The sequence below is a fragment of the Gambusia affinis genome, linkage group LG07, assembly GCF_019740435.1.
Source record: "Gambusia affinis linkage group LG07, SWU_Gaff_1.0, whole genome shotgun sequence".
NCBI lineage: Eukaryota > Metazoa > Chordata > Actinopteri > Cyprinodontiformes > Poeciliidae > Gambusia > Gambusia affinis.
Window position 1 is genome coordinate 12,062,193 of NC_057874.1, and position 19,632 is coordinate 12,081,824.

The following is a 19,632-nucleotide window of genomic DNA, read 5'->3' on the forward strand; positions in this document are numbered from 1 at the left end:
TAAACAGCATAAAATGTTCCAAAATCTTCACATTAAGAAGACTTTTTCCGTTTATTTGTAATCAGAAGTTAAATCTGGGTTATTCTGAAAGAAAACATAATTATTAAACATTCTACGGTGCGTGTATATATAGCCCTAGAATAGCTGAAAAGATTTAATGCATTGAAAATATATTTAAAAGAATATGAAATTATCAAATTTTTCTGAGTGTTTTGCCCAGAGTTAAGTATTAGAGGTTTACAGTAACAGAGAAAACATTCTGGTGACTATTTTGTTTTCTTCCCAAAATAAATGTGGCCTTTTCCTCACAAGATCAGAGAAAGAAAAGCCTCATAATGAATTCTGTTTATATCCTCAATATTTGAAAACCTGGATCAAGCCTTGAGTCTCTGTTTCCTCTGTTCCCTGTTCCCAAAACAAGGTTATGATGTTACCTTTTATTTCAGCAGATCAGAACATTTTAAATCCTGTGCAAACAGCTCAGTGTTTAATTTGCAATCTCTCCTTTCTGAGGATTCAGTGATGCTGCTGCAGCCTTGCAGATGAAGATGATGTATCCGTTTCTCTCTCTGCTGCAGCATTACCTTCCTCTCTGAAGTGATAGGATCAACAGACAGGACGTCATGCCAGACAGATTAATGTTTATTTTTGCACCCGATTAAACATTTAGTCTTGTGCTGCCAATATATGACGGGACAGGTCGAAGTAAACTTGGACTAAATGCTTTTGTGAGCCATGACAGGAAGAAGCGTTACATAAAGGGACAAAGCAACTTTTAAAATATTTTATGTTCAGGCAAAAGAAGCCGAAGAATATCTTCAAACTCATTTCCATTTTTGACCATATCAAGATTTTGAATGTCCTCAAAGGGATGCATGTGGCAGGGTTTATTAAGAAAATTCCCTTTTAAACTCTTAAAATATTATAAACGTCTCTGAAATATTTAGCAATTAAGTAATTTGGTGCAACACAACTGAAACTGACTTGATAAAGTTAGATTTCGGCACTCATATCTTGAGGTTTTATTTTTGTGGCCTTCTATTCTCTTCCTTCCACCCCCCAAATATCTACTGTGTTCATTTATCACATAAAAACTTAAATTATGTTAAAGGTGCAGATTGTAATACAAAAAATGTGGAAGTAAAAGGTTTGTGAATATTTTTGGCCAAGTACTGTAACTTTTTAGGCTGCAAACATTGTTAGAAAATCTTGTGTACACCCGTATCTCTATTCCAGGATAATGTAGCTGAATGAATATTTAGCGTTCATTTGATTCAGCGGAGCCCTAATTTTATCCATTCAGTCAAATAAATTTGAACAGATTCTGGGATTTTATTCTGCACTTTATCTTGAAAGTTTAGTGCTGCTATTCACCGGGTTTGTTTTTTTTTTTTCTTATATAAAAAGTCAGACACAACCACCAGAGTCAAGAAGATGAATTTCTCTAACATTGGTAACAAACACTTTTGTTTCAGATTTCGGTAACCGGGTCACAGGCTGCTCCGATGTCCGTGCGGAAGCTGTCAGCAGAGTGCGCTGTGACCTACATTCCCTTCGAACAGTTCTTATTAGGAACACGAACAAATGGAGGACATATGTCTCCTCAAACCTGATGCACAAGAAAAAGACGTTCCACAAGGTCGGCTTGCCGCTTAAATGGCAAGCCGACCTTGGGAAGAATCAGACATGACTAATCGCGTTCAAAACAAAAAGCACTTAGGGCCAACTGTGTGGGATGAAGAAGAGGAGGTTTTAAAAGCAGACTAATGGACTGTCCACACAGGCGCCTCCATCTTCGCTCATGCTCAACTCCGAACGTGCTCGCTTCATCACGCGCTCGTTCGTGACTAATTCAAGTGAAAACACGCCTGAGAACCGAATCACTCTTAAAGGCTTTTAATGCATCTCCACTACATTAAACCAAACTACACTGCACAGCAAGCGGACGACATAAAACATGCAGACAGATTAGAACAAATAATATTCGGGTCCACAGAAGAAAAAAAAACAACTTAAAACTGCTTTTCAATTAATTCGTGTAAACAATTAACTAAAATGCAACCAGGTGAGGCACTTACAGTGTCTCATGTGTTTGTCTTCTTTCTTAAAACATTTACTTTTCACTAGATCAGAAAGTGAGTATTTCACTTTTTAAAAAAAATAAGAATATTAATAAATTCCTTCTTCAAACTCCAACATGTGAGCTTGTTGGATTGATAACTTTAAAACAAAAATCAGTGCAGGGTGTTTCATTAGCAGAACAGTACATTGAGGATTGACCATGCCATTTTTTCTTGTTTTGTTTCGTTTTTTTTAAGTGTTGACCTGTGGAAGAATCAAATGCCGTAAAGCAGAGTGGTGTTGTTTCGGATGGTGCTGAGCACCGTGGCCTCATCTTCCCCCTTCAGCCAGCTCAGCTCATGTAGCGTATGGATACCCATTCCTGGGTGAGAAAACCGGCATACATCTTTGCCAACCTGTGGGAACGGAGAACCAAGCAGATAAAAACAGTAACAGTGAAATAAAGGGCGACTGGTGCAGGAGAACCTCTGCATTGTGGAAATCCACCACAGCACATCAACAAAACACCTTATTAAAATAATAACCTTGTTATTTTAGTGCCCTGTGTAGCCTGTCTGCATGGTAATTTAGCCATTTGTTTCAGGTGTGTGAATTAAAGGTTTCATAAATTTGTCAGCTTGAGGCATTGCAGCGAGGATAAAACAGCTTTAAGAAGCTTTCCTTGTTGTAGACACAAAGATAAAACCGGATCGTTTTAGCACTCTGTGCTTGTTGCTTTGCTCTCCAATGAGGAGATGCCACATTTGAGTTTTTAATAGTTTGGATAGCTCATGTTGTTTTAATCTTCTTTAAATACAATGTTCCAAATTCATTAGAAATGTTACAATTACCAGTCTAATCTGTGCTTTTCATCACTGTATACATGATATTCTGTCTGACATCTTACAAGACCCAGCTCTATCAGAGAGTTTATGTTAAAGGTAGTTCAACTTTCCTTTACTTAACATTTTCTTCCAACCTTAAAGTTTTTCATCCAGCATTTCTTCACTTAAAAGCTGTGTACCTTCTCACCTCATAAGGAAAAGCAGAAAGAAAAAAAAAATTAACTCATATGACGCTAAATCTGCAAATAAAAAGCTAAAACCAAATTAGAACTTAAAAAGGTTTTAAGTGAGAGTCGATCCTCAACACAAAGCGCTGAAATTAGTAACAGAAACGTCTGAAAGTACAGATCATAAATGTTCCTTTTTATTTTTTAGACTCCTTAATTTCTCAGCGCAGACATACCTGTCTTGGCAGAAAATACGGTGCATCCGTCTCCAGGACGATACGGTCCAGAGGGATCTGGCGAGCTGCGTCTCGGGCTTCCCTGGCCCTGGTGTAGGTGATCAGAGCTGTGAAGCCCACATACAGGTTGGGGAACTCTGTCAGGAAAGGCTCGATCACAGAATAACTGTTTGTGAAACAGTGTCTGAAAAACACAAGCGTGTTTAAGAGATTTCCCGTGTCAAATGCACATGGAGAGACATTCAAACTCAGAGCAGTTCTTCAGATTTTACAGCTGAAATGTGCGAACGTTAATATTTTAAGGAATACTAGATGAAAGGAATTTAGCAAAATAGTTACCAGAAATGCCAAGTCTTGAATATTTATGTTCAACCAACAGGTTGCAAGAGCAGTTTGGACAAACCCAGCTCTACTATGTAAAAGTCCAGAAACTTCCGTTGTTCACTTCCATACAGGAAATCAGTAAGTACTCACTACTAAATTCACTAGACATGAACAATAAACACAACCACAACTCTTGGCGCTATTTTAGTGCGCAGAATTTAGCAACCATAAAAGACTTCCAGGACTGTATGATATCAGAAAATGTTGTGATCTTGTAAGTATTGCGATGATGATACACATGCTTCTTTTCATCTTTTCTCATCTGTGCTTGCATGCATCGCTGTGTTCAGCATTTTAATTCATGCCTAGTGCGAGCATCAGTCAAACATCTACTGCACTTCGGTCCTTCGCTGAATCAGTATTGCACACACTGATATTGTAAAGGTGACATATTTGTAGAATTAGCCTGTATGCAATTTTTGGTAGATCAAAAATATCTCAGGTGCCATGCATCCAATTCCCGCTTTCAGTAGTACTTCTCCAGTTAGATGGAGTTTCACTGTCTCTAATGTCCACACCTGATATAGGTTGGCATGACTGAAAGGGGAGAGGTGGAAACAATCTCTCTAATCCCATTTTTTTTTTTTTTTTATGAAAGGAAACAGGATTAAACGGCTATGGCTTTCTCCTTCTTATCTTAGAACTTCTTTGCTAAAATATACTCTATTTTAGCAGAATTTGTCAAGTAAAAGTGCAAAGTAATTAAATGGTAATTGATGAACAGACGCAGAAACAAAATAACCTCTGAAATGTAGACGGCTGGAGTGAATTTAAGGAGGCTCCCTCACCTGTGAATCTTGTAATCTCTGGGCACACACTTCTTCATGATCTCCAGCAGGTCGTCATCTGCGTCCCGGCAGTGGATCACCAGAGGTTTCTGCATGGCCACGGCCAATCGCAGCTGACGCTCAAACACCTTTCCAGAGAAGAGCCACTCTGCACATTAGAGAAACTAACCTACACCATTTATCACAAGTTTGGGGTAACAACAGTTTTTGCCGCGGAGAGCGTAACTTAGAGCTTACTTGTTTTTGCCTGGACGAGTCAGTAGAGTTTTTGTGGGAGTAATCCAGGCCCATTTCACCAAACGCCACCGCTTTTGGATGCCTCATTGCCATTAGTATGCTGTTTTCCTGAGTGTTTGAGTAGCCTTTGACGAAATGCGGGTGGCAGCCAAATGCCCCCCATACCCTGTCCTCAGAAAGCAAACCTTCCCACAGGGCCTCCTTCACCATGACGTGCGGGTTGCAGAAGTTTGTAATGCAGCCTTGAAACTCAGGACTGAAGCTGCTGCTGTAGGTCTGCCTGAAGCGACCGAACGTCCCTCTGAAGCCCAGCTTTCCGTAGAGCATGTCCAGATGACAATGTGTGTCGATGAAGCCAGCCTGGACGTTGCGGTCAGGGTAGTTGGTCCACAGAGGGTCAGCCCCCAAGGACAACCTTCTGGCGGATGTGGAGCTGTCCGGTACGGAGGATGGAGGGAAACGCATAGAAGAGCAACAGTCACTTTGTCTCCGTGGCGCTGCAGAGGTCACGGAGAGGTTAGATAGTCTTTCAGTAGAACATAGCGGCAAAGAAAATGGATCCGATGAATTGGCCTTGACAGATGACGGGAAATTCTGGAGTTCAGCTCTGAAAGGATTTAGAGGCTCCAAGTCTGGCTGTTTTGGCTGCTTGAGTGAAATATAAACTGTCCTCTTCTCTGGCAATAAATATGACTGTGTGTCGTCTGCAGCTGTCTGCACAGTTCCAGGGTTTTCGATAGACGGTGACAAAGAAGCCGAAGACGTTGAAGTTAAAGCAATCCAATTCTGCAGGCTGTTCCGTTGCGTGGGAAAACCAGAGTCTGAAATGAACTCCAACTGAGGGACTGGCGGTCTGCTGTCTTCAACCTCAGCCTCATCCTCAGAAACAAAGAATTTTCCGTGGGGGGTGGTCTCCAGAAAAACCAGCTCCTGAATCAAATAAGACACCGGTGTCACTTCTTCACGAAATTCTCACAAATCAGATCACATTTTATATTGACGGGTTCTTGAGTTTTCACATTTAGTCAAGTTACAGCCACAAAGCTTCATTTATTTTATTAGGATTTTATGTGTTGGAACAACTCGTTGGGGACAACACTGGAGCAGCTGCACAGCTCAGGTGAGAAAATATGTTTCTATATTAGCCTGGACCCCCATTAACATTTGACAATGTGACAAAGTAGAAAACTGAGCTAATACACCACTGCATAGTTATTTGTTATTCAAAAAGATAAGACAGCAGACTTACCCTTGAATGTGTTTTTGACTCTGGGCTGTAACTTTGTGATGGTGTGTCCTCAAACACCTGAACAGGAGTGCTGTGATCCTCACTGAGGGACTCAACATCCTCGTACTCGTCAGGACTCCTCACGAAGCCGATACTACCCACATTGCTGTCAGAAGGCTCAGGACTTTGCCCTACAGTCTGTGCAGGAACAGAATCCAGGGGTAAAGAGCCACTCTCGGACGTGGGGATGGGGACTCCGGTTGAGCCAAGGCTGGTTCTTGTCTTGCCAATAGCTGCAATCAGTGCCATCCGGCAGATAGCCTTTGACCCCTCCTCCGGCGTCCTCTCTTTCTTCTTCAAGATGAAAGAATGATGTGAAGTTGGCAAAACATGTGGACTTGTCGGAGATTCGTCTTGCTGGCGTATTTCTGCTGAAGGCGGACTCTGAGCAAAATAAAAAATAAAACTAGCTTGCTTTGTGTTTGTAATCAGACTTAAATCAATCTCATCTTCGTTATTAGAAACGCAAACCTAAACATCCAAAACCAAACGGTCACAATTAAAAGTCAAGTACAACACAGCAGTGAATAATTACCTTAATAGTTTTAAAAGTCTCTGAATGTTTCCTGGAGAGTTTTCGCAGCTTGGCTTTGCCTGCAGATGGCGCACTTTCACAGAGCGCCTCGGCTTTTCTCTTGGGCGTGTCCAGACTCAGAGCTCCGAGGCGCTCCGACCCTGGAGAGTCACTGAGGGGGAAAGCGCTCGACTCTCCAAGGCCTGGCTTACTGCTGCCAGAAGGAGTGTTAGAGCTAGCGTTGCTCTGACCGGCTTCTCCGGGTAGCGTGGCAGCAGTCTGTATCCACTTGAAGGACACCTTCTTTCTGGCGTTGTCCATGTCGTACAGCAGATGCTAAACAAGAAGGAACAGCGCTTTGAACTTCACATTATAAACACTTTGGAAAATATTCTGGAACTCTTAGCAATCTCAAATGAATTGGAGGTACATTGGAGGAACTTTTGTTTTTATTTAAAAAAAAAAATAATAATAAAAATAAAAGAGTAACCCACATATTTTAAGATTGAAGATGGCTCAGATAAAGATAGATAAGATAAGTGAGCCAGAGCCTCCTTTGAATATTTTCTTGCTGCAATGTGATTGATGACTATTAATTGCAAAATTAAATTAAGAATCCCTAATAGGTATGGGTTTTATCAGCTTATGTTGTCAACCTACCTAGAAGGGGACCTATACAAATACAAATACAATTTTGCTGTCTAATTATTAGTCAGACATTTTTTCTAAAAAGATTTGTTTGTATACATGCACATTTAATAGATTACAATGCCACATATCCTTACACACTATTTACGTGGGAAGGTTTTCTGCTGGGAGCATTTAGAGATTAGATATTTCTGTTTCAATTTTACACATCCCAACATGTCTTATAAAACTTTATTAGTAAAACTATATTAGCATGATTTATATTCCATGTGTCCTACGTCTTTTTCCCGACCATATGCATCTTTAATCTGATCTAGTGTAAAACCTACAATAGCTACACTTCAAATCGGACTAGATTATTCTAAAGCGACAGATGAATATTTAAAACCCAGTTTGTAACTTGTGAAACTTATATGATTTGAGAAAGATTAACAAATGGACATTTTTCGTGATTTTTTTTTATGAATCCGGACCATATTAGATCTAGTCCATCTCAGAAGCAACAGTACTTTGAAAATAGACTGTTTGGGTCAAGCAAATCAAGTACGTTCTGAATACATACACTGAAAAATTAGGTAAAATTGCCCTTTAGCAGTTTCCCGGATCAAAATCTACAATCCGAAGCCAAATTAAAGTTGTATGTTACAGCCTCAGAGCAATAAAAACGAGATTTAGATCGCGGATTAGCGACTTCATTTTTAGCAAACTTCCTTAACCGCTTCATACAATCAGCAATTAAAGGGTTCGAGTTAAAAACTACCGGAATTTCCCCATTATTACTGCAGGTTGAGACTTAATTATTATATTATTATAAAGACACAACTTGTGAATTTGGCTCTATTTAGAAATGATGAGTTTAATTACCTTTTCGTAGCGACAGAAATGGTTTAAACTGGGCGGGAGGTCAACGAACGTTGGCGGATTGCCTACCGGTTTGCTGCCATCTAGACTACAGAATTAGAGCAAAAACTAATTAAACTTTGTTAAAGAAAGAAAAACTTTAGATGTCGTATTTACTCAAAAAACAAATTTAAACGAACCCCTACACGGAGACAATTTTTTACTAAAAAGCCTAGTTTGAACCCGCATACGTAATCAAATATCAAACCTCGCGAGAACACATGTACCCATGAGACTTTGTTCATTCTTTTTTCTATTTTCCTCAATCTAAAAAATGGCAGTTTATCTTTAATTAAGACAAAATACAATCGGTATGGTCCTTTAAAAGTAACATTTATTCTTCACTTCAGAATAAGTGTTTCAAGTATGAAAGCAGATATTTGATCTTTTTTTTTTTAAGCAAAACAAAGTAAGATCATAACGTGTTAAGTCAGTCAGGAATTGTGGTTTTCATTTTACTCTTCTATAAATTCAAGATTTGTTAAATAACAACTTAACATTGTTACTTTGACAGACTTTTCTACCTGAACAGTGAATCTGAAGCTCCTCCTTAGTTGCCACAGACCTCTTTCCTTCTCTTGTCAATGTTCTCCTTCCACATCCTCTGAGATATGATAAACGGCCATGTTTTGTTAGGTTTCCACTTTCAGATGATGTTCTGAACATATTGTTTTAAGCGAACATTGCTATAAACTTTTCCACTTCTGGTAGCTGTCCAACTTTCACAGAACAGCTACATTTTTACAGATTGATTTCAGATGGACTCCTTTCATTAAATAACTTTCTTTTTAGATTCAGTGCCTAATCTATATATCCCATATGAGTTTATGCATGTGTATGGTTGTTTGTTCCAGGGTTTACTTCAGGGACCTGCAAGCAGAAGCGAGACAAGAAATCACATATTATAAAGTTGAACTATTTCCTTATTATTAGCAACATCATTATAGAAAAATATATTTAAAAGAATAAAGATTATTACAACTTATGCGAAAAGAAAAGTTCACATTTTATTTCTTTTAGAAGGTGGTAAGAAGTGGGTCAAAATTGACTTTTTATTGTTTATAACACACAACTTAAGCTGACAGACAGGTTTTATTCATCTAGTCTAGTTTACTCTTTACCAAGATCAAGGAATAAAAGAGACATGTTTAGAATTATTATTTTCTTGTTTTGTCACAGCATCATTTTTTTTTTATAACACATGTTTTTATGTATTCATATTTCAAAATTTTTTTAATTGCAGTCACTCACTCAAGATAATGGATCTTTGATGTAAAACGTTGATTTAAAGCAGAAAATTTTAGCAGAAGAGATCTCTTTGGGAAAACCTTTTCTTAAATATTAATCATCTTTGAGAACAAGCTTCAGATTTCCAAACTGTTACGCAAAAGTTTATTTGAGGAACAGGAGTGGCTGTAAAAAGAGATTTAGTGCCTAGATCTCACTGCTGCCATTCATACACACTTGAGGTTACACCCAGCTGCTAAATATTGTTCTTGTCTTTCAGTCAGAGCCTGAATCCAGACTTACATGCTGAGATCTTCTTCTTCTTCTTAATGAGCCAGTAGTAGAGGTTTCTCCTGGCCCAACTGTTGAAAACATTCCTGTCCCGAGGCATGTTTTGGGGTAAAATGATGGATCTTCGTTTATCTAATGAAAAAGAAATGGGCTGTGCAGTAGTAGGGAAAACATTCACTACAGTAGGAATGTGCCACCAGCTTTGATGTAATACCTACTGTGTCCTCGCTTTGTGGAGGATACAAGATTCAGTAAGAGGAGGCGACAGGCTGACTGTGTTGTTCACATTTGGCTGGAATTCCTGTTTTCTATCACTTCTGTCCTCTGATAAACAAAACACAGAATCACAAAAGGATTCCTTAAACTTTTATGCATTTGTTCATGTTTCAAGTATAAATTTGAATGAATTTTAATTCAGACTTTAGCGTGTGTGACAGACCAAGACTGTGTCAAGTCGGCCGGGGGGTTGACCTGAGAGTTTCACAGACAAATAAAAATCTATTTAAAATGGAAAATGTTACATACTACAACACAAAATACAACTCATTGACTGCAACTTCAACTTTTCTTTAGATTTGATATTTTTAATAGCTGATGATAGAGAGAGGGGCAGTTAATGGCTGATTCACTTCTGTCAAACTGCCCAGGGCAGCTGTGGTTACAATATAGCTTACCACAATCATCCTGTGAATGTTTGTACGAATGGGTGAAAGACTGATTGCACCATAAAGTGCTTTGGAGTCCTCAGACTTGATGAAGTGCTGTACAAGTACAGGTCCTCGACCATTTTACCATAACAGGTAGGACTGCAAACATCCAGCGATTTTCACTGATTTGCGTTCGTTAAATTTCCCAAATACAAAACAAGGTTTTGAAGAGCTGGCTTGTGTGTCATTCTTATTGCTGAGAAAATAAAAACAATAAAAATACTCCCCAAATTCAGGAAAAAGACAAAATTGTAAAACTTTTTTTTGTTTTTTAGGGGGGATTGTTTTAGGATATGCAGTGATTTACAGTGACAACTCTTTTCAAACTTGTGTGTGGTGGAAAATGATCGCTGCACATCACAACAAACACCATGCAAACAGTAATATTGCTAGTGGCAGTATCATGCTGAAGGACACTTCTCTTCCGCAGGAGCAGGGAGATGTGTTTAAGATTCATTTGGTGAATTCTGACTAAAACTGGGTGGACTACATTATATTTAGGGGTATCCAAGAAAACCGTCCTGAATACAAACATTAAATTTTTTTCTCACTGGGTACATATATATATATTAATGATTGGGAGTTGAGAAAAGTTCTTGTATTTCCTGAAACCAACAAGCTTCTTGCATAATTACGGTGAGATTTTTGAACACTTTTACCAGAAATGCGAACATCTAATTTAAAGTAGACTGATAGTTTTAACACAGTACATGGGATTTTAATAGGATTCTCCATTAGCCTGATTTATCCACTATAAAAGCAGTTTCTATATAGGAGAATTTTCCCTAAATTTGACCGAAACATCCTAAAGTTTTAGCAATCTGTGACAAACTATCACTGAGATGTACAAAACATCAAAAACAACCCGTTGGTAAGTCTGTTTCTGCTCAAAGTTAGACATTTTCTAACGACTACACCAAAAGCCTGAAAGTGGCAACCAGAAGCATTTCATTTCACTGCAACTTTTAAGACGTGTTATAATAGTTAGGATGTATGGTTAGATTTTTAGCTTGAGAAACTCCACAATCAAAAAGTTGTGTTGCTTAAAAACATACACGCATCCATGTTTCCAAATTAATGACATTCATGCTAATGAGAAGTTTTACTTCTGACCAGAACTGTCTAATTTAGTTATTTAAAGGCTGAGCAAAACGGGTTCAGTTGCACTGCATTTCAAAAATTATTTCAAGCAGGAACAAATATATATTATATTTATTAATTCTCAAAAAATAAACAGTGAAAGTAGTTCAGGTAAAGTGGCTATAAGGAAATTCAGAACAAGGCAACAGATTGCAGGGTGGGAAGGCAAAGAAAAGCTCATGTTACAGAGTTTAATTAAAGACTTGATGAAAGCTTTGCTTTCTCTGATGTTCAGTTAGCAGCGAGAAAAGGTCGAACAAAAATCCTCAAATTTCGTTGTTAATCTGAGAGGAAAGGTAAGAATTCCTAAAAGTTGCATATATCTTTTTAAAATGTATTTATACTCTATCCAAGCTCAAACTTTGCTGTCAATACAAAAAAAAAGTTTTGAAATTACTCCCCACCTATGGTCCTAATACAGCTTTTCACATTCACAACAGAACCCTCTAATTGAAGGCTAAATTGATTTTTACCTCCTGAAGGAGACATTTTTGCTAAATCTGCTGGGTGAATATCACAAATGAGACAGGAAGTCAAAGTGAGCCTCATTTGCAGCAAATCAACAGCGATGACTCGTCTGGGAGTCTTTAGCGTCTTTGAGAGAGCGCTGCTCTACTGAGGCCCCGATGCAGACGCCTCAGCTTTCTGGCTTTCTGCCCCCAGTAGATGCTGCTCTACCCGCCAATTAATGCGCTCGAGATCTTTCCGATGGTTGGGTGGATTTTCCAGATCCTCATGAAGGCATCGTGCGATTTCCAGCTTCCTGTAGTCCTCTGGTCGCACCAGACGTCGCACAGCATAAAGAGCTCGATCCTTCAGACTGTCAACTGGTGAGAAACCGACAATATTTGACAGGATGTGCACAAGACTGGCATAATGCTGTCATAAACATGAGATAACACCTATAATGAACATGAAGGAGTCGTCATGAATGTTTACAACTGTTGTCATAAAGAGTCATTCGGTAAATAATGACAAATGCAAATTTGTCACTTTTAAATGCAAATTTGCATTAAAACTTGTAATAAAAGTCCATTAAAACTTTAAATTTTACATTATTCGATAAATAAATACACTTAATACAAGTTGTAATGCAACTTGTATTAAAAGTCCATTGAAATGGTCAGCTTTGCATTATAAGTGACATTATTTACTGAATGACACTTCATGACAACAGTCGTAAACATTCATAAAGACTCCCTCATCGTCATTACAGGTGTTATGTCCCTTTTATGACAGTGTCATGTCAATTTTAAGAACACCCCGTTAAATAAAGTTGTTACCGAAACATTTATCAAACAACCTACAGCGCCTATTCCTCTGTAATGTTTTAAAGATCTTAGGAATAAAAATGAGCTGGTCAAAATTAGAATATCAGACATAATAGAGAAGAAAAAAATTGCCATTGACCAGGAAAGCCTGATTGGTGCATATTAGTTATTAGAGTTATGAAATACTGATAATTAAACAACTGAGGAGCTTTTAGAAAGTCAAAGAAAATATAAAAGGTTTAAATAACTAAATAAAATCTGTATAATCAGTTACTGGCTCATTTGATGTATGATTTCCATATTTCATATTGTTTCTACTCCTTTATGGAGCTAATAATTTTTATTTTTTTTGCAAATGTTCTTAGGCTTAAAGCACCATCCATTTCCTTTAGGAACTTCAAGGAGAATTTCCATGAAATTTAAAACAAACTGGGCTGGCCACAGTGTTGAAGTAAAAAAAAAAAAAAATCTAATTTAACTTTTTATGCACAACTAATTTAATAAAAAGCATAATTAAAGCCCCAGGAAAAAATATAACTAAATGTATTCCTCTATAAATTCGACAATAAATGTTACAGTATATACATATCTTAAATATCTTTAAGAGTCTTACCTGATAAAGTGATGTTAACATGAACAGCCTCATCACCGGACGGTTTGGGAACAAACAGCTCTTTGCAGTTGACTTTTAAAGGTTCATCTGAGGCTGCATCTCTGAAGATCCAAGGGTGCCCTTAAAAACAACAAATACAACATAATAACACATTATTTTACAATAATATTTATGACAAAAAAAATCTGACCATCCACCTGGAGCGTGACTACAAGATTCTTTCCCCTCTGCCAGTTATCTAAATTTTATGAATCTCTTTAGGTCTGAAACATCTGTGTAGTTGGCTACAGCAGTAGCTTCCTCTCTCTGCAACAACAGAGATCTGGCTGTTGAAACCTTTTCTACTGACTCGTGTGCATCATGTTTACAGATCTGCTCACATGATCACAGCCTCCGAAGGAGAGAGATTTCCTGGCACAGATGATAACATCTAGGCCAGCTGCTCCAAGACCAGTAGGAACTCATGTTCAGCAAAGCAAATTAACGCTAAGGCTAAATCGGGCCATCTCAGCCACGTTCTTCTGTAGGAATGATTACGGTTTCCTGTAGAGACACAGACTTTTTTTTATGAAAACTGTCTGAATTCTTTGAGTCTTTTGATACATCACCCACATGCTTAGTTAGCTCACACAAGGTCAATAATCCATCACAAACCAGATGTAACGTAAATTAATAATTTAATTAACTTTAAATTTCCCCTTGCAAAAGAAAGTAAATGTCTGTTTCAAAGGACAATAACAGACTTAACAGGCTTTTAAATTGAAAATGTATTCTATTAAAACAAACTTGACATTTAACATATATAAAAGGATAACTATAAATAAAAGCAACATTTATTTAAGATTCATTGATGAATATTTCCATGTTTACCTGTTATTTTTGATGACTTCACATACTTTTTCTCTGGTTTGACATGTCTTGTATCCTTTTTTAATCGATCACAGTAATGTTGTTTGATATGTTGCATCATTTTGTCAACTTCATATTGTACACAGTATGTGTATGAAGTTGTACACATACAACTTCATACACATACTGGTGTGATTTCTTAAATCTACATGGTGGGGCACTTACTTTTACCACACAAAGCCAGTCTAAGCTGAATCATTTTTTGCCTTAAAGAAAGCAATTTGAAAATTGTTTTTGTGTTTACTCTGGTTATATTTGCCAAGATTTAAGATAATCTGAAATATTTAAGCGCAACAAATAAAGTAATATGCAAGGATAAGATGCGGTTATACAGAAATTTAAGTCAATACCAGACATGAAGTGAAATTAGATTCAGCCTTGGTCCAGCTGTATGCTATTTTTGCACTGTAAATAAGTGGTCTTAGACAATGTGTTTCACTTAAAATCGAGAAACAACACATTGAGAGAGAAAAAAACAGCTTTCTAATCACACTTCGGTTATTGCTAAAAGAAATATACACCATCTCAGAAGATCTTTTCTTACTGATTAATCGATTAAGTGATAGATTTCAGTGAACCGTGAGCAGAGGAAGTTCGCTCATTCACTCACCGACATAGGTTGTCATTCTTCGTCCCGAGAAAGGCTGCAGGTCGGCGTAACTCTTTGGCTTGCCTTCATAATTTATCCACAGCGGCCGGACAACACGGCTGGTGCGATTACAGAAGACAACATTAACGGGAATCCCGCTGTTCAGAGAGCGAACCGGGGGAAGAGATTCCTCACCCTCCTGAGGCATTAGTCCTGAACACCGACTCCAAAGTGCAGCAAGATTAGCTGAGTGGCTAACAAGAGAGGAGCTAACTCAAACGGCCCCTTTCTTTCGAAGTAAAACCAACAATTAAACGACAACTGTTCTTTTTGCAGTTTAGTCTGTTAGTTAAACTTAAAACGCAACTAAGTTCAGAAAAATCGCAAAGAAAACCCGCACCTAGCTCCTTTAGCTCCACTATGCTGTTTATTTTTCCTTTTCCGGAAGAGACGCAGTATCACAGAGTGTTCTGATTGGTTAGAATGTCACGTACGACATCACGGCCGTAAAAACGTGTCTCTCGTGCGTGCTGTGCGTTGTGCAGAGAAAGAACCACAACAATGCTATGGCTGTCCGCTTCTGAAGCTTCGATACAATGTTTCAAACCCCAAACAGCGGCCCTGACACCTTATCTCAGCTGGAAACGATTAATATTTTGTAAGCATTTTTAGTGCACTTTTGCTGTTGAGTGATAACATGGAGTCATCCAGGAAGAGAGGTCGTTCTGACATGTGGGCACACTTTAAACTGATTGCTCCTGATAAGGTAGGTGTGCTGTCCTCGCTCTTTTATTAGTAATATAGCAATAGGAACAGCTTCCCATTGAGAAAACCATTAAAGGGTGATTCCACCTAATTTTCCACGACATTGAACATCTTTGAACTGCTTTAGTTAGTAACTAAGACATTTTAAACCTGGTTTAAATCATTTTGCACTGATTACAGAATATCTAAAACCATGTATGTGATTTGTGAAACTTCAATAAAGGGTGATTTCAGCACTTTTTAGGCATCTGGACCACAGTGGAACTGCTTCTGCTCCATAACTACAACTAGACCCCTCAAACTTCAACTGGATTATTCTGAACTAAAAGCAGAATATGTAAAACTGAATGTGTGATTTGTGAAATCTTTATTTATGAAACTTCAATGGAAAGCCATTTAACTCTTCTTCTTCTTGTATTATCATTATTATTTTTTGCATCCGGACTAGAACAGCTATTTGTCACACATCTGCTTTTTTGCACTGATATCCTGTATTTTAAACAGTTTCTTTTTAATGCAAAATTAACAACATATGTTATGTTTAAAAAAACATCATCTTACTCATTTGCACACCTCTTGGATTGTGAGTACAATATTTCCATTTCTGATAACCACACAGTATATTTTTGTTGTTATGTTCAACAGTAACATGTATTGATATTGTTGTTAATCTCATATCTTTCATATATGTATATATACACACAACACCTTTGGATGTTTTGCGTAAATCTACATATCTTGATTCTGCTGTTGCAATTGAATTTCCCCACTGTGGGACAATAAAAGGTATTTCTACTCTATTCTTCTGATTATGTGCAGAAAAAGTGAGATGTACTCTACTGACATAGTTGTTTGGAGGTGATGCATGCCTTTGCGCATCACAGTAACTATACTGGTTAAAACGGGTGCAGCAGTTACCATGCCTATCTAATTGCTGGCAAATCAAAATCAAAGCCTTTTTTGTTGGTCACTGTGGTGACTTATAGAGTGGCTGGGCTCAGCACATTTAAATCCCTCCATAGGGTGCTGGTTTGATAGGTCTCAAAGCTCCTATTCTGAGATTTCTGCCTCCTCACTGAATAAATCACAGCATTAATCATGACTTTGCCCATTTAGCTGCTGTATTATGCACTGGCGCCCAGGTAACGCATTCGAAATGCATCTGCGTCTTGTTTACCTTATTTTTGAGTTATGCTCTCTTCTAATTTACCTATGTGTTGATTGTGGTTAGCAGAAATTAACTTAAGTATTGTGAGCTACAAGCCTATTATGGATGTATTAGACTAGTATCACCATTACGGTACAACCTTTTAGACTCAAACGACAATTTGATTTACAAATTGTGTCTCTACAGGTCCAGTGCTCGTTGTGTTTAGGTGAGTTGAAGTATCATGGGAATACTTCATCCATGATTAGGCACTTCTCCACCCTGCATGGAGCCACGGTTAACCATGGGAACACAAACCAAGGTAGGGTGCATGTTTTAATTATTGTTAATAAACCACAGACCCGTTTTTCATTTTCATTTTGTTCATTATCTTTTATCTAAGTAGATCAGAAGCCAGATGTAGACAAGGCTCTTGTGAAGATGCTGGTAAAAGACTCGCAACCTTCTTCCATTGTGGACTCATTGCCTTTGCATGACAGTGGGGGTCAACCCAGGAAGAAAGGTCGCTCTGATATGTGGGAATACTTTAAATTGGTCAAGCCTGATAAGGTAGGTGTGCTGGCTCTTTAATAGTTAACATAGGCAGAGTTGGGTAGTAACCAGTTACATTTACTTGAGTAACCTTTTGGGAAAAAGTATGTTTAGGAGTATTTTTAATATGCTGTACTTTTTTGTTTTACTTGAGTAAATTTATTATGAAGTGTCACTACTTCTACTTGAGTAAAATGTCTGGATTCTCTACGAACTGTGAGTAACTTCACTGAATGAAAAACAAGTTTGTTTCAACCAAAAAATTACCAGATATAGACACATCTGGCCCTGCGACAGACTGGCGACCTGTCCAGGGTGAACCCCGCCTCTCGCCCTCCCAACCCCACTAAGGGACAAGGGTGAACAGAAAATGGATGGATGAGACACATCTGCAGATTGTGCTAAAGTTTTATAGGTTTGAAGAAATTGATTTGGAAAAATGTTTCTTTTGATTTTCTTATTTTGTAATTATGTAATTTATATAAATTATTTCCATTTTGGCCTATGAATTACAAAAAATAACGTAGCTTTGTATTTTGGTCTGTCTGAAGTAATTTTTAAATATTAAATCAGTAACCTTTTGTTACTGATCAGTTACTCAGTACTTGAGTAGCCTATGTTAAAGTTGTGTTATTCTTGAGTACAATTTCTGGGTACTCTATACATAAAGGGGGCACCATAAATAAAATAAGATTTGTCCTTACCATTTGTGCTTATAAGTAGCTTTTAACTGGAACATGACAAATAGACATGTTGTTAGTTATTGAGTAAGCAGAAAAAGGATCAACTTTGATGTTTTGCAATAAAAATTACCAATGCAAATAATATGTGTGAGCTCTGCGGAGCTCCAAAAACACTGTTACTGGGGATGCACTGTCTGCCCCAACATTACAGCCGTTGTAACATTGTAGTTGGGAAACTAGCCACAAATGGGCTTGAGTTGTCCTTAGGTCAGTGTTTGTCAATTCCGGTCCTCAGGGACCACTGCCATGCATATTTTAAATGCATTTCTGTTCCAGACCACCTAATCCAAATGATTGCATGACCTCCTCTGCATGCCATCAAGAGCTGCAGAAGCCTGTTAATCACCCACTTATTCAAGTCACGTGTGTAGCACTCGCTAACTGTTTATGCTGTGACACAAATCAACAAGAAATCACGAGAAATTTGAGCTGCACACTTTTCTATTACTTATTATGTCTTGTGGAGTCATTGTGTCGTGCATTGATAGTGTAAGAACCCATCAGGTTATAACTTTTGAGATTTAAAGTGCCTTTTTACATACAGGTCCAGTGTTTGGTGTGTTCAGCTGAGTTGAAATATCACGGAAGTACTTCCTCTATGATTAGGCATTACACTGCGAAGCATGGAGCTCTGGTTAACCTGGGGAAGGCAAATAAAGGTAGCATAAATCTCTCATTCTTTTATCATCGTTTACAAAAAAAAACTAGAAACACAATATGCTTCTGCTTCACATTTTTATCTCTTTTCTTTTTTTATCTGCTTGTCTTCTTTTTGTGTCTTAGGAGACCGGAAGCGAGAGCTAGATGAGGCTCTTGTGAACATGCTAGTGAAGGATTCGCAGCCTTTTTCCATTGTTGATGACTGTGGCTTCAAGGAGTTTGTAGCGTTGCTTGATCCCACATATACTCTTCCCTCCAAACAGACTCTAAAGGACATGGTGATCCAGAGATACGAGGGCCAGATGTCCAAGATCAAAGCTCACATAGAAGATGGAGACTCTGACCTTGACTGCTGATGTATGGACCACCGTCTACATGTTTCCTGATGTTATGTGGATGATACTACCAGGCGTCCCACAATGCTGTTGGGAGTGGCGTATTTGCCTGAAGCACTTACTTGGTGGTAGGATCGCTGCTGACACAAGATCTCTCACGAAAGAATGAGGTATTGAAGGAAAGGTGGCCTTATTAATACGGTTGCCTGATAGAAGTTTAAATCTGAGATGTACACTTAGCGTTGTCCTTTCGTTAGTTTTAGTGGTGAGGAATTCTCTAGATGCGTCTCATATGGGGGAGCACAAAAGCCAGTCACATCCTTTCGAACCAGCTCAACAGGAAAAGATAAGCTCAAAGGAGTGTAGGAGTCGATACATTTTGAGGCGATAAAGGTTATTTTAGAGGTGGAAAGAGGCTGGGACTGAACCTTGTTCATATTTTCAGGGAGAGGCAGCCGGTGGGGACAGCTTCTGTTGAGCTGAAAACAGACTCTGAACAGTAGCTGTCCAACGTGAAGAAGGTTTCATGGCTAAAGAGTTTCCCAATGACAAAAATGTAGTATGCGATATTTGTAGGAAGCACTTGGAAAAAAATAAATTACAATGCAGCTGAAC

At 38.2% G+C, this 19,632-nt stretch overlaps 3 protein-coding genes across 5 annotated transcripts; 1 reads left to right on the forward strand and 2 right to left on the reverse strand.

Moving 5' to 3' along the window:
• Window positions 1–1,880: 1,880 nt before the first annotated feature.
• Window positions 1,881–9,948, reverse strand: tatdn2 (TatD DNase domain containing 2). Of its 3 annotated transcripts, XM_044123393.1 has the most exons (9): window positions 9,805–9,948; window positions 9,599–9,718; window positions 8,593–8,938; window positions 6,542–6,856; window positions 5,968–6,390; window positions 4,719–5,648; window positions 4,482–4,609; window positions 3,310–3,493; window positions 1,881–2,477 (listed from the first exon to the last, which is right to left on the reverse strand). In XM_044123393.1, exons 4-9 carry the CDS (start codon window positions 6,839–6,841, stop codon window positions 2,337–2,339), a joined length of 2,106 nt encoding a protein of 701 aa, XP_043979328.1. In that variant the 5' UTR covers window positions 6,842–6,856; window positions 8,593–8,938; window positions 9,599–9,718; window positions 9,805–9,948; the 3' UTR covers window positions 1,881–2,336. The 3 variants fall into 3 exon arrangements, with proteins under 3 accessions (XP_043979328.1, XP_043979325.1, XP_043979326.1); XM_044123390.1 differs by lacking the exons at window positions 8,593–8,938; window positions 9,599–9,718; window positions 9,805–9,948 and adding exons at window positions 8,033–8,117; window positions 8,277–8,308; XM_044123391.1 differs by lacking the exons at window positions 8,593–8,938; window positions 9,599–9,718; window positions 9,805–9,948 and adding exons at window positions 8,033–8,117; window positions 8,209–8,262.
• Window positions 9,949–11,489: 1,541 nt separating this feature from the next.
• vhl (von Hippel-Lindau tumor suppressor) lies at window positions 11,490–15,282 on the reverse strand. Its single transcript, XM_044123398.1, has 3 exons — window positions 14,837–15,282; window positions 13,318–13,437; window positions 11,490–12,260 (listed from the first exon to the last, which is right to left on the reverse strand). The coding sequence occupies exons 1-3, from the start codon at window positions 15,021–15,023 to the stop codon at window positions 12,046–12,048; spliced, it is 522 nt and encodes a 173-aa protein (XP_043979333.1). The 5' UTR covers window positions 15,024–15,282; the 3' UTR covers window positions 11,490–12,045.
• Window positions 15,283–15,353: 71 nt separating this feature from the next.
• LOC122834709 lies at window positions 15,354–19,631 on the forward strand. The gene is made up of 5 exons (XM_044123395.1): window positions 15,354–15,581; window positions 16,935–17,049; window positions 17,134–17,297; window positions 18,567–18,681; window positions 18,806–19,631. Exons 1-5 carry the CDS (start codon window positions 15,513–15,515, stop codon window positions 19,036–19,038), a joined length of 696 nt encoding a protein of 231 aa, XP_043979330.1. The 5' UTR covers window positions 15,354–15,512; the 3' UTR covers window positions 19,039–19,631.
• Window position 19,632: the final 1 nt, after the last annotated feature.